Source organism: Giraffa tippelskirchi, chromosome 13 (assembly GCF_054371585.1).
Source record: "Giraffa tippelskirchi isolate mGirTip1 chromosome 13, T2T-mGirTip1v1.2.pri, whole genome shotgun sequence".
Taxonomy (NCBI): domain Eukaryota; kingdom Metazoa; phylum Chordata; class Mammalia; order Artiodactyla; family Giraffidae; genus Giraffa; species Giraffa tippelskirchi.
In genome coordinates this window covers 4430476-4450504 of record NC_137287.1, presented here as the reverse complement: position 1 = coordinate 4450504, position 20029 = coordinate 4430476, and the positions used below count along the sequence as shown (strand labels likewise).

Below are 20029 nucleotides of genomic sequence, written 5' to 3'. Positions count from 1 at the left end.
TCCACCTTGACTGCCCTCCAGGAGCGAAGGCCACACAGGCTTCTTCTTGGCTGGACATTTGGACAGTGTCCAGCACAGGGACTGATGGGTGGGTGGTGGCTGGCACATCCCTGCCCTCCACCCGAAGCAGTGGGTTTGCACAGCACCCCATCAGAAGCTGCCGCAAGCTTGGGAGGGCCCCGGGCAGGCCAGGGCATTGAAGGGACAGCAGGACCCAGGTCAGCTCCCACTGGGCCCTGTGTGTGGTCCGCCCGGTCTGGGGACAGAGGTTGGGTGCACCCGCTCAACCCTGCCAGCTGCAGAGGAGGCCAGGTGTGCTTCCAGGCCCCATCCCAACCCATCTCCCCCCGCAGGCGACTGCTGGTACCACATCCCGCCTCCTCCCAAACAGAGGTTGAAGCAGGTGTCCGTGGGGCACACCTCGGTGTTCGCCTTGGACCAAAATGGCAAGTGGCTTCTGATCCCCAGGGGTCACCCGGGGAGGGGGTTCCCTGAGCACCCCGATGAGATGAGACCAGACCCTTGCCCACCAAGGCCCCAGCACGAGACCTTCCTGAGCCCCACGAGAGCTGCCAGTCTGAGGTCGGCCTCCCAGCAGGCCCCCTCCGGAGTCATGCAGGGTGGCGAGCACCAGCCACCCCAGTTGCTCAGGCTTGCCTGCGCCTGGGCAGAGAACACAGTGCCACAGCCCAGGAGCATCTTCTAGATGGTGCCACTCAGGCCTGGGACTTGGAGGTCACCTGCCTGGCCTGGGCCATCCTAGCCCCCCACCCCAGGCTACCTCCGAGCTGCTCCGCCCGTGCCCTTTCGTGGCCTGTCGTCGTCACGGATGAGCACGGCAAGCAGCTGGAACCCAAGGCTCTTGTTCCAGCCCAAGTCACTGTGTCGTTGAAAGAACTCCTTGTCCTCAGGTTCCCATCCGTGGACAGAGGATGAGGGTGCCAGCCTTGCCCAGCACGATGATGATGTAGCAGGGTGCAGGCAGGCCTGGGAGGGCAGGGCTGGCTCAGGCTGCGGGCAGATGGAGAGGGAGACCCTGCCCGCCTGTCTCACGGTCAGACCTCCCGGCCTCGCAGACCCTGCAGTGGGTCGGGACGCTCAGGGTCTCACGCCAGTGGCGTTTCTCTCCTAGGAAACCTGTGGTACCGCCAGGGGGTCACGCCCAGCCACCCGCAGGGCGACGGCTGGGAGCACGTGTCCAACAACGTGCGCCACGTGTCTGTGGGGCCCCTGGACCAGGTCTGGGGAGACGGGGATGGAGGGTGGATGCTCCCCCTGGGGGCAGGGACTAGGGGGGATCTTGCTCCTGCTCTGGTTGGTCCCTGCTGCTGTCCCTATGGCCCCTGTGCTGCGAGGAGGGGGAGGGAGCGGGCTTCAGCAGGTCTCTGTTCCAGGTCTGGGTCATCGCTGACAAAGTCCAGGGGAGCCACAGCCTGAGCCGTGGAACCGTGTGTCGGCGCACGGGCGTGCAGTCCCTGGAGCCCAAGGGGCAGGGCTGGGATTACGGCATCGGGGTGAGCAGGCATTGGGTGGCTGTGCTGGCCGGGGGCTCCGAGCCCCCAGGGGTCAGGTGCGGGGCCCTGGGCAGAGCCCCTCGAGGGTCCGACCACCTGGAGGGAAGTTCTCTGCCTCTTGACCCCCTCGTCGCCCTGGGTGACTCCGTTCTCTTCTTCTAGGGGGGCTGGGATCACCTCTCCATCCGGGCCAGTGCCACCAAGGCCCCCGGGAGTTCATCCCAGAAGCCGGCCGGCAAGCAGAACGAGCAGCTCCCGAGCATGGCCAGTGCCCCGTGGGAGACCCCCGGCCCCGTCTTCTGCTGAAGCCGCCTCCCCTCACCAGGAGCAACCGTGGCGCTGGGCGCCAAGGACCAGCGTTGATGCGAGCCTTCCTGTCGGAGCCGTGCTCGTGCAGAACACCCCGAAACGTGGATCTGGGGGTGGTGTCGCCAGGCCCAGACTCCAGACTCTGTGCGGAACCTGGCCTGAGGTCACGGCCGCCTCAGAGGCCCTGAAACAGCCCAGAAATGTGAAGTTCCGTGGACGCTGCGCATCCCCAGCCGTGGGGAGAACGTGGGGTGTGGGGTGGGGGGCCCCGTTGCCTCGGCCTCAACTGCCTGCCCCCTGCCCCTCTGCCTCCTGCCTTTCAGGGCAGGAGCCTGGAGCCTTCCAGGAACACTGCCCCAGGGAAGAGAATCCAGGGAACCCCCTTGGCCCTGGATGGCCCCAGATGGCAGCGGGACCCTCCTCCTCCCCCAGGAAAAACGGCAGCAAGGTTCAAGACGGTTTTTCCTGGGCCCGATCAGTTCTCAGAACAGGGCTCGCAAATAGGACTTATTTCATAAGTTATGGAAGGGGCTGGAAATAAATGCTGGGGAGGGGTGTTGTCTCCCCAGCGTGGACGGAGGACGGCCGGCCTGCTGTCCAGTTGCAAGATCAGCATCACCGGCCCTCAGTCAGCCCTTCCCCAGACGTGGTTGGGGGCCGGGGAGCTCCTCTCACAGCAGATCCTGTTGCAGGGGGTGGAGTGGGCAGAGACCAGCGGCCAGTGAGAGGAGCCTGGAGGCGGCAGGCCTGAGCAGAGTCCTAGGGAGGCACCCCCCGCCCCTAAGCAACCCCACTCCCAGCATACAGCTGCTTTTTATCGGAAAAAGGGTGCACTTGAAGTCTCAAGTCGGCCTCCCACAACCAGGTGATTTGATTCTTCCGAACCCACATGCCGTCTCTGCTCGTTTTGAGACCCTGATGAGCTAACTCTGCTGGCTGCCTCGGTAGGCTCGCCGGGAGGGTTTGGCTGTGCACTGTTTGGCTTTGTGTTTGCTGCCCAGAAGCTGACTCTGAGGAGGTGTCTCTTGGGGTCCCCTCCCCGGGAGACACTGGAGGAAAGCTGGCGGCCTCTGCCGGGTCGCTGAAACTGGGCCCAGGAGGCGGGAGTTGGGGGGCAGCACCCAGGGAAAGCTTGTGAAGGGTCGGCGCACTCTTGTCTGTTTACACTCAAGTCGTCAAGTCTCTCCAAGTGGGCATTACAGCTTCTACGGTGGCGCCTCCTCTCTGCTGTGAATTGCTGGTTTCACCCGCCCCCTTCTCCAGGGCGCCCATTCCCCCCCAGCTCAGCATCACTGAACCATCTCGATTCCTTGGATGCTTTATTCAATAAAAACTTAACGCCAGAATGTCAAGGACGTGATAATTTTTTTTTTTTTTTACTGCTACCACTATGATTAAAACAGCTCCCCACCCACTCGAGCATGGGGCAAAAGCACCAATCGCCCCATGGAACCTTTTATTTTGGCTTCATTAGTATCTGAAGAGGCCGTTAAGAAAAATGAAAGCAAACTGGGATCATTTAAGAAACATTTTCACCATAATTACAGTGGGGCCACTGGCCATTCAGTTCCAGGTAGGTTTTCCCCACAGGCAAGCCGCAGTTCCGGTTTCTCTGCGCCCCCGCCCCCGAGCTCACGCAGGTCTGGTCTGCCTGCGGGTCTGTGGCTCCCCCGGTGCTGGCCCCGGGCTCCGTGCGTGAGTCTCCGACTTGAGGAAACACAGCCTGGGAGGGCCGGGCGGGGCCTCCTTGCAGGTTCAGCCTGGGCTTGGAGTCCAAGACGAGGGTCGACAGGAGGGTCGACAGTAGACCCGGCAGCAGGCTTGGCCAGCCCCTTCCCACGTTCAACAGTCTGGACCGGGACCTTCCGGGCCCCTCCGTGACATGGCCATGGGGCAGGCAGGTGCGCTCCGGCCTCGGAGGAGACGACGGGGCCCGTGGGCCCGGTGACCCTCTGGGAAGCAGGTACCAGTTTGGGACGGACAGAGTCACAATGGTTCTCGTCCTGCCAGGTGGTGACCCACAGACCCCCGGTCACCAGGCATGACCTCCTGGGTGGAGCCTCTGCTGGGCCGCCCCCACCCCACGCTTTCGGCTCAGTCTTTGGCTCATTCAGCAAGTTCAGGGACCAGCTGAGCCTGCCCTGGCCTTGGCTCAGCCGGAAAAGCCGCCAGGCTTGCCAGTCTCCCTGTTTCGTGTTCCAGGCGGCCCCGCTGCCCACAGCAACGGCCCCATCTATCCCCAGCTCGGAGTCGCCCTCGACGTCAGTGTCCACTGGTGGACCCCCTGACCACTGAACTTCCTAAGTGGCCTCCCCTGGGGGACAAGCCAGGTGCACCGGGGGTCCCTCCTCACCCATGCTGAAGGTCGGCCGGGGCAAGGGGCCGGGACCGGACCAGGCCTCCCCGGGCGGGCCTTCCAGAGGGCCTGGCCCTGGGGCCTGGCAGCTGGGGGTGTCCGGCTGGTGGATGACCTGGAAAGTTGGGACTGAATCCCCTAATGGCTGTTTCCAGGGGCTCCACCTGCTGCCCTTGATGCGGCCGGGGCTAATGCCAAGACGGGCAGGACGTGAAGCGGCTGGGGCCCGGATGGTCAGGGCCGGGAGGTTGAGCCTGTCCATCGGGGAGGGGTCCTGGGCTGTGGCAGCCCCGCCCCCAGCCGGGCTCAGCCCCCACCCACAGTGCCCACGAGGGGCCTGGCCCCCGGGGGCTCTAGGACAGCTCCAGGCACGGGGGACCCGGCCCTCCAGGGCCAGGCCAGCTCCAGCCTCTCCGCAGCCCCTGTGGCTGGGGCACCCGCCTGAGGGCTGCCCCGTCCCCTCCCCAGGCTGGCCCTGGGCAACCGGACAGGGAAGACAAGCTGCCAGGGCTGAGAGCAGAGTCACCCGGCCCGTCAGAGCCAGCGGGGCGGGAACGCCACAGGAGGAAGCGTGGCCCGAGGCGGCTGAGACCTGCCAGGCTGCCCAGTCCTGCCTTTGAGGAGCACCCTGTGGGGGAGGGGAGCCCCCAGGGCCCCGCACGGGCCCCCAAGCGCACCCAGGACCCAGGAACATCCTGAAGTCTGTCAGACCACCGTCTGCCCAGACCCCTGTCTGCCACGGACAGGACCACAGATTCAACAACGAGTGGCAGACCTGGGGGGCCCCTGAGGGAGGCGGGGTGACAGACCCTCCGCCTGCAGGAGACCCCCGACCACTACGGGAAACCAGGCCGGAGCAGCCTCTGTCTCTGCTCGCCCACCCAGCCCTGTCTCCAGAGCTTTCAGCACCCTGCCGGCCGCAGACCCTCCACAGTCAGGAGCCCCAACCTGGGAGGAGGGAGGAGAGACCCCCCGCCGGCCCTCTGGCAGGACAAGCTCCCTTTAGAACCAGCAGGAAGGCATCTGAAGGGCTTCCACCTGACAGATGCTGAACTAGAGGCTCCGAGCACCTCCTCTCAGCCCCACTCCCCTCCAGGTCGAGGGCCTTGTTTGCTCTGTGCCTCAGTTTACCCAGAACGAGGAGGCTGCAGTGTGGGTCGGGGGAAACCCCTCCCTGGGTCCGGGGGCTCAGCAGTAACTGGGGAACTTACCCAAGCCACCCTCTACATGGAATCTCCCCTCGCCTCGGGAGAGTGCGGGAGTGATGAGGACTCAGTGACCAAGGCCAGCCAGCTCCTGCCTACGCGATGAAAAAGCAGGTCCGGGGACCTGGCGGAGCTTTGGGCCTCGTGCTGCCCAGAGCCACAGCCTCGACCCGGCCACGATTCAGCCGGCCTTGTCCCGGGGGGCCGGCGTGGGCCCGGGGAGGCGCTGAGCATCCGGGACCCCGAGCCCCGGGCGCGGAGGGCCCAGGCCCGGGCAGTGCGCTAGGAGCCCTCGCGGAAGCTGTGGATCTGGGTGGAGTATTTCTGCAGGTGGCCCTCGGGCGGGGCCTCGGCGGCCCCGAGCGCGCCCCCGGCCGCCTGCTGCTGCTGATAGTGCTGGTAGAGCTTGGGACCCGGCCCGTCCAGGCCCGGGAGGCGGCCGCTGGACATGGTCAGGATGGTGGCGGTCAGCGACTTGATGTAGTTCTTGGCCAGTGTGAGGGTCTCGATCTTGGAGAGCTTCTTGTCGGCGCGCACGTGTGGGATGACCTCGCGCAGCGCCTGGAAGGCGTTGTTCAGCTTGTGCATGCGCTGTCGCTCCCGCTCGTTGCTCTCCAGCCGCCGCTGGACGCTGCTTTCCCGCCGGCCCCCTGGCCCCGGCCGCCGGCGCCCGCCCTCCGCCCGCGCCCCCTGCGCCCGCGCCGTCCGGCTCCGCAGAGTCTTGGCCGCGTCCGGCCCTCCGGAGCCCGGCGGCGGCCTGTCGGGCGTCCGCTCCCCTGGGGTGGCTTCTGGGTCTTGCGGAGGTGCCCGGCGCCGGGGTGGCCGGCTTTTGGTCTTCATGGCTCGACTGGTTGTTCTGCAGGTGGTGGCTCTGAGAGGGGGCGGGCCTTTGGAGCTGAAATCCAGAACACAGGCCACCCCGCAGTCACTCAGCAGGCCAGGGGACACTCAGAGCAGCTGTCCCCAACGGCAGCTGACCGACCACTCATTGCATAGTGACCCCTGAGTCCTTCCCATTCACGTCGCGGCGCTGAGCTGACCCCACCCCCACCCCGGGGCCCCGCTGGACCTCACACTGACCCCTCAGACGTTTCCCTGATCTGGTGGGTGACACGCTTTGCCTCTGGGCCTTTCTCTGGCCCCTCGCCCCTCACTGCCGCCTGAGGGCCTCCTGAGCTTAGGTGGCCGGTTGACACTCTGCTGAGACCACCCAGAGGTGCGGCCCCTCGGCCAGAAGCTGCGCTGCCTCTTGCTTGCCCAGATGGCCAGGCAGCTACTCGGCCACCACTCTCGCCGTCCTGCCCCCAAGACGTCACACAAGCAGGGACACTGGTGCCAGAATGGCTGTGGACCTGAGGCGGCTGTCGGGAGGTCAGAGGTGGACGGTGGCCAGAGCCCGCAGCAGTCCCCAGGCCCACCACGTGGATGGACGGCCGCGGCCCCAGGGGGGGCTCCAGACCGGGACCCCCGACCCAAGTTTTCCCGGCCAGTCGCCACCCCGGGTCCTGCCCCAGGGCCCTCTCCCCGCCGCCCCACCCGCACCCCCACCCCCCGTTACCTGGGGATCCGCGGCCGCACGCACTGGGGCTGCCCACGGGGGACAAGGACACGTCGCTTTAGGCGCCCCGGGCGGGGCGGCGGCAGCATGTAAATGAGCCCGCGGGGCGGGCGCGGGGCGGGGCCGGAGTCCGCGCGGCCCGCCCGGCTGCGGGGGCGGGGGCGCACCTGCGGGCGGGGGACCCGTGGCCGCCTCCCGGCCCGACCCGGCCCGGAGGAGCTCTGGCCCCGCAGCTCGGCCCGTGGGTCGGATGGGAGCCCGAGGCCTCGCCGCGAGCCCGCCGGCCCGGAGGGGGAGCACCCGGCCGTGGGGCTGTGAGAGCTCAGAGCCCAGAGCCCTTTGGCAGTAATGCTAGGGTGTCAAACTGGCCGCGGCCGCCGTCCCGATAGAACAGCAACCCGGACGCCCCAGCGCCCTCACCCCGTGTTTCGGAAGGACCCCCACGGCACCCTGCGCTGCGGACCCGCCCCCCGCCAGGCCCCCAGCGCCGGCCCAGGTGCGAGGGGGCGGAGGCTGCCCCGGGGCACCTGCTCCGCCGCCCGTGGGCGGATCACCGGGTAACAACTGGTCAGCGGTTTTCCTTCGGAGGTCTCCGGGGGCGCGGCGCTTGAGCTCAAAACGGGCTGCCACCTACCTGCTCTGTTTAATCGCCCTTGGCCTCAGCTTCCTCACCTTTGGCGCACTAAAAGGTGTTAACGGCAGCAACTGCTCAGGGATTCCTGGGGGCTGAAGGGAGGCACCCGGAGGGTAGGTGGTACCCACAGTGGTGCAGGGGAGTGGGCTACCACCCCCTCCCGGACTCGGGCTCTGCAGGCCCAGGGTCAGCGCTGGCTCTGCACCTCGGGGACACGGTGCCTCGCTGCCCATCTTGGGCTCTCCGAATGGGGGTTCACAGGTCTCTGCCATCTATATCCACCCCCCCCACCCCCCCGCCCAGGGCCACTCCGCAGTTGGTGTAACCTGAACCGGGGGCCAGACACCTATTTTGGTACAAGGAGGCCGGCTTCCCTGCTGGTGGCAGCTCGGACCAGGACTTTACGGAGGGGCCACTCGGGGCACAGAAAGGCTGGTTTTGGGCTGATTAGCCGCTGGGCTTATTAGAGCTCCATAGAGGCTGGATCTCCGAAATTAAAATGCCTCTGAAGTTCATCCATAAGTGCACACACTTTGAATTACAGATACACTTTACAGCGATGCAAACACTACCTGCCAGTTCCCCGGTGACTATACAAATCCTCGTTCTCCAGAGGGTGGAAGAGGCTGGGTTTAGGTCTGGCACAGAAGAGGGCATCCAGTCTCTAGAGACTAGGGCAGCGAGGGACACGGGGCTTCAGGCTCCCAGCATCCTCCGGGGCAGCGCCAGGCCACCCACCTCAGGCCTCACACAGTGGAACACAGAGAATCGGTGCAGCAACAGAGTTTATAAATATATAACTATATTTATTTTGAATATTAAATAGTTTTTAAATTACAAGCAATTTATTTGGATCACACTATGCATCAATATACAGTAAAAATCTTACAATTTAAAAATGTACACAATTTAAACTCAAAGTTCATTAACTTGTTACATTGCTGTGAACCTCTTACAACCGAGTCAAAGCACAACAGTGAAACCCTGGAGGTGGGACAGCCCCGCGGGTCGTCGGCAGCTGGGATAAAGCAGTGGCTACTCACAGCGGGCTGTGATTGCCATCTGTCTGTGCCTGTGCCAACCTGAACTTAACCGTGTTCCAGCCATTCACATAACAGGTTGTTGGTGCTTCAATACTGTCAACATATCTTTTGAGAACTCACTTATATAACTAAAGAGAGCTTTCCTTTTTGAGAGCCAAAACTTGAGCCAAACCCCCCCACCCCCCTTACCACTTAGGAACATTGTTTCTGAGGTTTTAAATCGGAAGTAACTGTGTACACCCACTCTTGTTTTAAGGCTACCTCTCAGAAGGCTAATCCTCTGAAGCCCCTAGTGACGAAGCCCCCATCTGCAGCCTCACACTCCCTTCACTTCTCCAACTTTCAGAAAACCAGGAGCTACCTCCCTTGCTCCCGGGCCCTCAGGACAAACATGCATTAAAGTCATTAATCCCACAGATACCCCATGGGAGGTGGCGATAAAAGAAAGAGGTTTTGAAAGGCGTTTTATGGCAGCAAGACAGAGAAAAAGACTTTTCTGAGATAAATCCATTTCCATAGAAACAATCGCCTGCACATTTAAAAATAGAACAGTTGGGTTCTGTTCTCCATTCAGCTTCCTGGAGCTTCTTCAGCTTTAAGATGAATGGCTTCTCACCCAGAAGTACGGCCCAAGTTTCAGGAGGATTTTGGAGGAGCACTTTTCCTACCCTTCTCTTTCTGGCTTGTGACTGAGTCACTGGATAGCACAAGCTAACACCGAGCTAGGAAGCAGATGAAGGATAGATTATCGTAGGATTTAAGATATGTGAACTCCACCAAAGGAAGACAGTTCCCAAAGGAATCCCAAAGGAAAGGCCAGGAAATAACAGTTGTGAACCAGGTATGATGAACCTTGCCGACATCATCTGGAGAATTCCGCCGATGTTATTTCACTGCGCAACTGAGAACAAGAGTGGTTTAGAAACCTGCTGCTGGTAACCAACTGAGTGAACCGAAACTGGAGTCAAACACAGCCTGTGCCACCATCTCAAAAGTGGGCTGCAGCGTCTAATCCACACAATTTCCTGGGTATTGCTTGACATTTTCAAAAGAACATGTTAATTCATGTGTTTATTATAAATATAAAATCTTCCCAACCATGCAACACCACACTAAGACCTACTATTCCATCCCCTGCCCCCACCCCCCTGTATAAAATGTTTTTGGCAATTTATGAGAGATACAGACCTTAAATTAAAATGGGAATTACATTGTTAAAATCTCCTTAATGGTAGTGAAAAATGTACAGCCCCAAAGAATCAAGAAATTTATCCTGGGCTGACTGTATAAGACTATATATACTATGGATCTGCTTGATCTTAGTCTTTAGAGCTGAACTCCTTATACCTATAATTAAAAAAAAAACAACCCCACAAAACTAGTGTAATTGTGTCTCATTTTTCTTTCAACCAAGATTGGTAGATATAAAAATTCAGAACACACAGGAAGTCTTCATAGCAAGAAACTGAATGTTACAACAGTTTTGGCAAAATCACCTCCTAATGCCCTGTTAACTGTCTTTCGACACGCGCGTCCCCAGGTCCAGCTTGGCAGTGCGCTGGGCTTACACAGGGGAGGGGAGGGGCGCTCCTGCCACCCGGAGTTGGCCTGTTCTGGAAAGTTATTGCTAGTATAAAAGGGAGCAAGCCCAACTTGATAACAAAGGTCACAATGTACTACAGAAACTCTCACCAGCGAACACGCCTGCATCAGGGCCCCATGCCCCGCCCCCCAGCCCGAGGCCTGGAGGGTCTCCCGGCGTCCTGCTAACACCAGGAGACCCCCAGGGGGAGCGGCCAGCGTGTGGGGCCCACACTCTGGGGCTCCACCTATCCACATGCCAGCCTCCCTCCACACCGGCTGCCACGCTGTGGGCAAAGCAGAACTCAAGGGCTGCAGAGTAAGGTCAGCTTTTTATTATGAACACCGGGCTCCGGCCAACGTCACAACACTGCACTGAATGGGCAGGGTCCTTTCAGAACAAGGGGAGGACCGGGGGCTTAATGCAGAAGGGAGGGGTCAGTGCAGGGGAGCCCAGGGTGACGGGCACTCGGGCCGCCCCAGGCCCCGACGGGAAAACATGCTGACTGTGGTGGCTCCGCAGTGTCCCGTGTCCCCCCTCACGGTCGAGGGGTGTAGTGTGTACCCATGGTTCCAGACACCAGCCTCACCCAGTGAGACGGGATCCAAACTGGCTCTGGGGGCTGTGAGCAGCTCAACACCTCAAGTGTACCGACAGAAGGAGCCCAGACAGTCCTCGGCTCCCAGAGCCCTTGGCAGAGCAGCTTCTGGGCGCCTGAAGGCAGGCGTGACGACAAGGGCCCCAGGCCACTGCCACCTGCGCTGCTTAGAACCCTGCACAAGGGACTCGGGCCCCAGCTAGGAGGGGGCTGCGTGGCCCCGGGGAGAGCGTGGGGGCCTGGATGTGCCAACTGCAGCCGGCTCCGGGAACCACCCGTTGATTTGTACCAAGAGGGTTTTCTGAAAGTCGGGGGAGGGGCCAGTGGGAGAATCACAGAGAGGGGCTGCAAGACCCGTCAGCTCCTCAGAGAAGCCTCATCTGCAACAGGGACAGACCACCTTACAGAGAACAGAGATGTGTTTCATTCAATCAACGAAACAGAGCAGTCTTTTTCGACTCATCAAAAATATTTCCTATAAGAACATAAAACACTAACATTCAGAATCATTTATCATTTACGAAAGAGTACCATATGTACAATTCCAACAATTTCTAAAGACAACAAAACACTCAAAATACTTAAGCTTTACGAGTACCATGCAGAGCAAACAAACTATAAAACAGAAGAAAAAAAATCAAACTAGTGGATAGCACCAGCTTGACCTGCCTTATTTTCCTTGAATAATTTAAGATTCTGTACAGTATCAGGGACTCTTAGGACATTTATCCACAGTGCAATTACAGAAAGCAATTAGTGATTTCTTTAAAAATAATAAATATGGCTCACTGGTGCCAATTCCCCTCGTGGTCCACAGGGCCCTGCACACGGACGGGACACACAGGTGTGGACGCGGAGGACACTGCACGTGGGAACCAGAAACCACCTGGAGCCCACAGCCCCTGCGCCGGCCCTTCCGGTGGGCAGGGGAGGCCTGGGTGGCAGCCGGTGCGGTAGAACTGGCTGGGCTGCAGACCACGCCTGGCTGAGTGCCCGCAGCCTCATCCCCGGCCTGGGACACCGCAGCTGGAACAGCCTGGGCCCGCGGGGCCTCGGCATCGCCTAGTCTTTCTCTCCGTCTTCACTGCTTCCTAGAAGGAGAGAGCAAGCAAAGCTGGGTTTTTAAACGGATCGTCAAAGGTAAAAATAGCATGGACGGCGTCTGATCTTCGCTGCAGAAAGAGGAACTGAAGCCAGGAGGGCGGCTCTCGGCCACCTGGCCGGCCCGGCCGCCCGCCACACCTGCGGGCACTCCGGCTGACACGTGTGTGCGCTCACACGCGGCTCTATGTCAGAGCTCGGGGCCCGCACATCTGCCCGGGCAGAGAGGGGGTGACGGCCGCTATCTAATCAGCACAGGGACAAACACGAACAAGCACTCTTTATGCTTCAGAGTTACTGTTTGATCTGCAAACGTCACCTCAGAAAGTGTACCTACTAACCGTTCTCTTCCGATCTAGCCGTGGGGAGCAAAGGTTCCATGTGTCCAGCGACCCCTTCACGGGCCCTGCCCCTCCCCAGGGCTCCTGGTGTCACGCGAAGACCAGGACTTAATGGTACAATCAGCATCCGGGGAAGGGCCCCAGTGCGTTCAGGCTCAAGGCCAACATCACGGCCAAGTGCTCTTCAGAGCCCTTCCCTCTGGGGGAGAGGAGGGGAGACGGGAGCTGACAGCAAGAAGGGAAAAAGGAGAAGAAAGAGGGGAGCAGCCCTGATCCCCGGCCCAGCAGGGCAGAGACAGCAGGAAGCAGAGGACAGGCCCCGGAGCACCGGGCTGTGAGCCGTTCAGAGGGAACAGCCCCCTCAGCCGCGCCCCCTGCCCCAGCACCACGGCCTCCTCACCTCCCTGCTCCACGTCCGAGTCCGTGAGGTGCGTGAGCGAGAAGCTGGCGATGCTGGCGGGGGTGATGGAGAACCTGGAGTAGGGCGCCGCGTGCGGCCAGCTGGGCTCCGCGCTGCGGGGTGGCGGCGGGGAGAAGTACTTGGAGGTCTGAAGGGCCGGCTTGGAGCTGAGGAGGTGACTCGTCGTCCTGGACAGGAAAGGGTCTGGGGAGAAGTCATCGTCCCACTCGAAGCCTCCGCCTGGAAGTAAGCCAGGACTCACCCTCCTCTCCTCGCCGCACGCCGAGGAGAGGAGCGGAGAACGGGGCGGGGTGCACAGACCACCCTGGCCGCACACGGCAGGCCTGCCCCCCCGCCCGGGTCAGAGGGGGTCCTGAAAGCTGTATGTGGGGTCATCCTCAAGAACAGTTTGCATCCCGGATTCGGAGGTGCGTTCTGAGCCTGCCCCCGAGGACGGTACCTTCTTCGTCAGTGGAACTCTCGGAGTTCAGCCCCCGGCTCAGGTACGGGGAGCCCGCCACCGGCGCAGGGCTGCTTGGCTCCGGGCTGCGCGCGGCTCCCCCGCAGTGGCCCAGCTCTTTGGTCGGGGTTTCCTGAAAAGCCCAACACAAGTCCCGTCGGCCCACGCCTGCTCTGGGGGGTGGAGGGGAGCTGAACAGCTGTGACGTTCCTGCCACCATGGGGCAGGCAGGGGGAGCCCACACCCCTTCTCTCCCACTGACCGGGCTCTGAAGCCCCCCAAGACACATCATAGGAGGCTGAGGAGGAGGCGACGGCAGCGGGCAGGACGGGGAAGATGCTGCAGTGAGGGCACCAAGCCAGCGGTGCACACAGCCCGCCCAGCCATCGACCCCCGACACTTGGGTTCTGGCTCCAGAGGCAGAAGGGGGTCTTCTGATGCTTAGAAGGAGGAGAGGAAATTCCACATTTTCCTCTTTTCCCCGTTCTCTTGCTCCCACCGCCAGCTAACCTGGAGCGGCAGGCGCCTGTGATCCGGAGGGCAGTGAGCTTCATGTCCAGCTGGAGAAGCGGCGACCTGGGGACCGGCGAGAGGGCGGGGGGGGGGCGACCCCCACCCCCACCGCCTTTTCCCTCTGTCCTCCGGTCTCCCAGCCACACAGGGCAGTGTGGTAGCCCACACCCCAGCCCTCTGGCAGGAGGACCAGAAAGAGTAGGCCCAAGACGCTTGGACAGCCCAGGGGCTCCATGGGGAGCAGGGGGCTCAGCCCGGCTGCTCATGGCAGGCCTGACCTCAAACAGCTCACCAGGCTTTGGGAACAGAACTGTGGGGGGACCACTGCCAAGGCCCAGTCCGGCCAAGGGGCGGCACATGCCCAGACAGGCTCACAAAGCACAGCAAAGGCTCTGAAAGGGGACCCCGGACCCCGGGAGGCTGGGTGGAACTTGCGACTTCAACCCGACTGGGTCAATGCCTTCTAAGATGAAAAAATCTACATTCTCCATAGAATCTATAAACAAGACAAAGAATTGGATAATAAAAAAATATGGGTACAGTCTAGAGTCACTCAGCAAACAAAGAATAAGGAAAACCTGGATTTACAGGAGAAAGGACAACCAGCAGATGCCAATGCTAAATCATCCTTAGATGCTGCTGCTGCTGCTAAGTCGCTTTAGTCGTGTCCGACTCTGTGCGACCCCATAGGCGGCAGCCCACCAGGCTCCCCCGTCCCTGGGATTCTCCAGGCAAGAACACTGGAGTGGGTTGCCATTTCCTTCTCCAATACATGAAAGTGAAAAGTGAAAGTGAAGTCGCTCAGTCGTGTCCGACTCTTAGCCACCCCATGGACTGCAGCCTACCAGGTTCCTCCATCCATGGGATTTTCCAGGCAAGAGTACTGGAGTGGGGTGCCATTGCCTTCTCCGCCTTAGATGCTAGAATTACCTGAAGAAGACAGTTATAAACACGCTCCCATACAGTAAGGGAAAACACTCTGGAAATGAACAGGTCTCAGCAAAAAGAAGAGAGGATAAAAATAACAAAATGCACATTTTGGAACAGAAAAATATAGTAATCAAAATTTAAAACCTCACTAGCTGGACTCAATAGCAGGATGGAGTTGAGAGAGGACAGAATACGCGCATGTGATATATAGATCATCAGAAATGATCCAATCTGAACAACAGCGAGAGCAAAGACTGGAGGGGGAAAAAGGGATGGAGCCTCAGGGCCTATATACTAGTTGTTTGGTCACTAAGTCATGTCCAACTCTTTTGCGACCCCATGAACTGTAGCCTGCCAGGCTCCTCTGTCCATGGGGTTTCCCAGGCAAGAATACTGGAGTGGGTTACAATTTCCTCCTCCAGGGGATCTTCCCGAACCAGAGATCGAACCCGCATTTCCTGCATTGGCAGGCGGGTTCTTTACCACTGAGCCACCAGGGAAGCCCCTGGTGGAGACCAAAAGGTATAACATTGGAGTCCCACAAAGAGACAGAGTGTGATATAAAATACACACACACACACACACACACACACACACACACACACACACAACATATATATGTCTATGTAAGAAATAATGCCTGGAAACTTCTGAAATCCGCTGAAAGACACAAAACTAAGGGTTCAGAAGGCTCTGCAAACTTAAAATGAAACAAAGAAATCTCTGCCTGTAATCCAGAAACCCATAATCATACTACTGAAAGACAAAGAGAAACTCCCGAGGGCAGTCAGAGGCAACGCTGAAAGGAAAACACTGTGGCCCGCGAAGTCCATGCTCAGGAAAAATGTCCTCAAGAGATGAGTGTGAAATAGAGACTCTCAGATGAAGAATAACCAGGAGAATGTATTTTTTAAAAAAAAAGCGCCAAACAGAGGGGAAATGATAACAGAAAGGAACCTGGAACATAAGAAATGGAAAAAGAACAGTGATAACTACCTGAGTGAATATAATCCTATTCCTCTTCAGTTTCTTAAAATACGTTTGATGACTGGAAGTAAAGCATAGGGCGCTGCGAGATGGGGTGTTGAGTGAATAAACATGACACATCGGACAACCTGAAGAAGCTAGGAGAGGACGGAGGACCTGCAGAGCAAAGGCCCCTACATCCCAGCGGAAACGGCAAAACACTGATGCTAAAGAGGCTGTGGAAAGCATGCGCACTGTAACTAACCCCAAGGATACTCCAAAGACCATACGAAAAGGAGACATATAGCAAAAAATACAGTAAGTAAACTCAAAACTGTTCAGAATACCAAAAGGAAAGCAAAAAGAGGAAGAAAATAATTAAGAACTAGTGGAACAAACAGAAACACTGAATAAAGTGGTGCACCTATATCCAGACTTGAATAATTCTATTAAATGTAAGTGGCCGAAAAATACCAGTTAAAAGACAAAAGGAAGAAGGAAATGGCAACCCACTCCAGTATTCTTGCCTGGGAAATCTGGACAGAGGAGCGTGTCAGGCTACAGTCCATGGGGTCACAGAAGAGTTGAACGTGACTTAGCGACTAAACAATGAACAAAAAGACAAAAAATTTCAGAACAGATTTTAAAAACCACCTAACTGTGTGCTATCCAGAAGAAACTGCTGTTAACTACAAGGATGCAGGTATGTATAAAGATGGAAAAAAGCGACAGCACGCAATTACTAATCAAAAGAAAGCTGGAGTAGCTTTGTGAATATCAGACAAAGGAATAAAGAATGACATTACAGAATGACACAAAAGGTCAATTCACCAAGAAGATATAATAATTTTAAATGTACGCAGCTAACAAGAGAATGAGACAGACAAAGCAAAAATGGACAGAAATGAAAACAGACAGAGACAAATCCGTAATTACAGCCGAAGACTTCAATGAACACATCTCACTCAGGAATAGCACAGGTGGAAAAATCAGCAACAGTGCAGAAGAAATGAACGAGTGCATCTGACATTTATAGAGCAATCCACCCACCAGAAGTGAAATACACATTTTCAGGTGCACATGGACCGTTTACCAATATAGACCACATTCTGGCTCTACAAACAAAACAACACATATGAAGGAATTGAAACCCTACAAAACACGTTCTCTGACCAAAACAGATTACACCAGAAATCAGTAACAGAAAGGTTAAAAAAAAAAAAAAAAAAAAATCCTCCAACTCTTGGAAATTAAACAGTATTTTTTTAAAAAATAAGTAATCCTTGGGTCAAAGAGAAAGTCTCAAGGAAAATCAGAAAATATTTTGAACTGAATGAAACACACAATTTATTGCATTAAATGTTAATAGTAGAACGAAAAAAAGGTCTCAAATCCCTTGCTTCTACTTTAAGAGTCTAGAAAAAGAAGAGCAAAATAAATCCAAAGCAAGCAGAAGAAATAAAAGATAAAATAGAAATTGATAAAATTAAAAGGAAAACATTCCATGAAACCAAAAGCAGTTCTTCAGAGAGAGATCAATAAATCCACACAATCTCGTCCCAGAAGAGGAGGTAATACAGTTGACCCCTGACTGATGCCCAAGGCGGCTAGGGCACTGATTGCTGCACAGCTGAGGATCCACCTGTAACTGTACAGTCGCCCCTTGACAGCCAAGGTTCCACATTCACAGATTCAACCAATCTTGGATCGTGTAGTATTTGGTAGGTGTTTAGTGAAAAAAACCCACGTGTAAGTGGACCCACACCGTTCAAACCTGTGTTATTCAATTGACTGTGACTTTCCAACTCGCTTTATGAGACCAGCATCACCTTGACACCAAATCAAAGACAGCACCAGAGTAAAAGTCGGCCAGGTAGTCAAACACCCCCCAAAATTACAGACACATATGCAGCCCTCATGAAACCCTCAACAACATACCAGCAAATCAAGTCCAGCAACATGTAACAAGAATACTTTACAACCAAGTGGGCTTTACTTTCCAGGAATGCAAGGCTCATTAAATATTGAAAAATCAATCAATGTTATGTAACCCCTCTACTGAACACTGTCCTGGAAGTCTTAGCTAGTGTAATAAGGTAAGAAAAAGAAATCAAAGAGATACGGTTTGGAAAAGAATAAACAAACCTGTCCCTATTTGTAGGTAACATGCTTGATCATGTAGAAAACCAGAAGGAATTTGAAAACAAAATTCCTAGAACTGATAAATCAGTATAGCAGAATAGAAAGTCAACATATAAAAATCAACCACATTTCTGTATACTGGCAAAGAGCAAATGGAAACCAAAATTTTGGTAAAGGGGACGATACAAAGATGAATGGAATAGAGCAGAAAGTCCAGAAACAGATCCATTAAATATATGGCCATTTAACTTTTGAAGAAGGTGCAAAAGCAATTCAATGGATAGAGAACAGTCTTTTCAACAGATGGTGCTGGAACAACTGGACATCCACCCAGAGGCAAAACAATGAATCCGAACCTAAACATTATACAAAAACTATCTCAAAATGTGTAACAGATCTAAATGAAAAATGCAAAACTATATAAAACTTTTAGAGAAAATATTCAGGAGTTATGGTTTGGTGAAGAACTTAGACATGACACCTAAAGCATGATCCATAAACGGAAAAAAAAAATTATAAACTGGAATCCATCAAAATTTAAAAACCTTGCTCTGTGAAAGATAAGCTATAGATTGGGAGAAGTATTTCCAAGCCATATATTTGACAAAGGACTCTTATCTAGAACTTATAAAGAACTTCCAAAACTCAAAGAACACAGAGAATTCAACTAGAAAATAGGCAAAAGGGGCATTTCACTGAACGAGACATATGGAGAGCCAAGAGGTGCATGGAAAGACAGGCCACGTCACGGTCCAATAGGGAAATCCAGTTTAAGACCATGATGAAGTATTACGTCACATCTGTTAGAAAAGCTAAAATAAAAAATAATGGGGAATTCCCTGAAAGTATAGTGGTTAAGACGCGGTGCTCTCACTGCCACGGGCTGGGGTTCGTTCCCTGCTTGGGGAACTGAGGTCCCACAAGCCGCGTGCTGCAGCCCAAACAAAGCAAACGAGACACAAGACACGCGATCTCACCTGCGCTGCTGGTGGGAATGTAAAATGATACAGCCTCTCTGGAGAACAGTCTGTCATTTTCTTTAAAAACTAAACACACACTATAAATTACTGTTGCTCTTCAGTCACTAAGTCGTTGTTGGTCAACTCTTTGCAACCCCATGGACTGCAGCATACCAGGCTTCCCTGTCCCTCAATGTATTTCAATTAAAAAAAAAAAAAGCACCCAAACACACACACTTATCATACAACCCAACAATCACACTCATGGGCCTTTTCAGAAAAATTAAAAATTGTGTCCACACAAAAACCTACAAACAGTTGTTCAAAGCAGCTTTATTTTTGACAGTCCCAAAGCGGAAAAACCAAAATGCGCTTCAGCGGGTAAATGGTTAAAACGATCACATGTCCACAAGATGGAACACGTCTAAGAGGAAGGGACTCCTGCCACAGGCAGTAACTTCGACGGCTCTCAGAGGAATTACACTCTGAGCGAAAACAGCCAGCCTCCGAAGGTTACGTGCTGGGCCAGGGACTGGGGGTGCAGGAGTGAGCACGGGGCGTTTCCTGGGGCGAGGGAGCTGTGTGTATCATGGTTCTGGGGAGGGTGACAGGAATGCTAAAGTTTACAGCTTTGTACAAAAAAAGGGCCAATTTTGCTGTTTAACTGTTAAAAAGATTAAAAATAATAATGAAAACAATTGGTGCAAATACTGGCCAGCAGATTAATGAACAAAACATAACATCACACAAAGGCGCTCCTCGGTGACGGACACAGCGGTGGGGTTCCCTGATGCTTTACACTGGGCGAGGCTCTGGACACACAAAGTCACACCCGGTCCAATCCCGCCACTTGGGCTCTCCCGGCGGCTCAGAGGTAACGGACCCGCCTGCCAACACAGGAGACCTGGGTTTGATCTCTGGGTCGGGAAGATCCCCTGGAGAAGGAAATGAAACCAATCCCGTATTCTTGCCTGGGAATCCCGTGGACAGAGGAGCCTGGCGGGCTACACTCTATGTTATAAAAGAGTCTGACACGACTTAATGACTAAACAACAACAACACTCCTGCCACTTACACGATTCGGGAAAAGACAGAGCTCCAGCGACAAAAGTAGGCCAGCGGTTGCCAGGGGAGGGGTGTGGCGGGAACTGGGGACTCTGTGCGGATGGAAGAGCTCCATTATTCTGGACGGGGAGGTTACAGAGAGCGCTCAGTTTTGTGTGTGTGTGTGTGTGTGTGTGTGTGTGTGTGTGTGTGTGTGTGTGGACTCTGTGCGGATGGAAGAGCTCCATTATTCTGGACGGGGAGGTTACAGAGAGCGCTCAGTTTTGTGTGTGTGTGTGTGTGTGTGTGTGTGTGTGTGTGTGTGTGTGTGTGGACTCTGTGCGGATGGAAGAGCTCTATTATTCTGGACGGGG

At 55.9% G+C, this 20029-nt stretch overlaps 3 protein-coding genes across 8 annotated transcripts in view; 1 reads left to right on the top strand and 2 right to left on the bottom strand.

Moving 5' to 3' along the window:
- TECPR1 (tectonin beta-propeller repeat containing 1) overlaps window positions 1-3175 on the top strand; it is a 28943-nt gene extending 25768 nt beyond the window's left edge. For 2 of the 4 annotated variants that reach the window (XR_014072236.1, XM_081552918.1), the window contains 4 exons: window positions 354-446; window positions 1133-1239; window positions 1395-1514; window positions 1677-3175. Coding sequence is in view for 1 of the 4 variants with exons in the window: in XM_081552918.1 (XP_081409044.1) it covers window positions 354-446; window positions 1133-1239; window positions 1395-1514; window positions 1677-1820 (464 nt within the window). In the remaining 3 variants the exon portion in view is untranslated. Of the gene's footprint in view, window positions 1-353; window positions 451-1132; window positions 1240-1394; window positions 1515-1676 lie in introns of all 4 variants that reach the window. The other 2 variants (XR_014072237.1, XR_014072235.1) reach the window with 1 other exon arrangement.
- A 90-nt stretch (window positions 3176-3265) lies between these two features.
- Window positions 3266-6977, bottom strand: BHLHA15 (basic helix-loop-helix family member a15). The gene is made up of 2 exons (XM_081552923.1): window positions 6943-6977; window positions 3266-6279 (listed from the first exon to the last, which is right to left on the bottom strand). The coding sequence occupies exon 2, from the start codon at window positions 6222-6224 to the stop codon at window positions 5667-5669; it is 558 nt and encodes a 185-aa protein (XP_081409049.1). The 5' UTR covers window positions 6225-6279; window positions 6943-6977; the 3' UTR covers window positions 3266-5666.
- A 3543-nt stretch (window positions 6978-10520) lies between these two features.
- Window positions 10521-20029, bottom strand: part of LMTK2 (lemur tyrosine kinase 2) — a 75014-nt gene continuing 65505 nt past the window's right edge. For 2 of the 3 annotated variants that reach the window (XM_081552914.1, XM_081552915.1), the window contains exons 12-14: window positions 13102-13234; window positions 12642-12881; window positions 10521-11890 (exon numbers count right to left, since the gene is read on the bottom strand). In XM_081552914.1, the coding sequence (XP_081409040.1) occupies window positions 11862-11890; window positions 12642-12881; window positions 13102-13234 (402 nt within the window). In that variant the 3' untranslated portion in view covers window positions 10521-11861. Of the gene's footprint in view, window positions 11891-12641; window positions 12882-13101; window positions 13235-18929; window positions 19499-20029 lie in introns of those variants that run through there. The other variant, XM_081552916.1, reaches the window with a different exon arrangement.

Excerpts from the sequence above, each read along its gene's own strand:
- BHLHA15 (XM_081552923.1), bottom strand. The coding sequence starts at position 6,224 with ATGAAGACCAAAAGCCGGCCACCCCGGCGCCGGGCACCTCCGCAAGAC.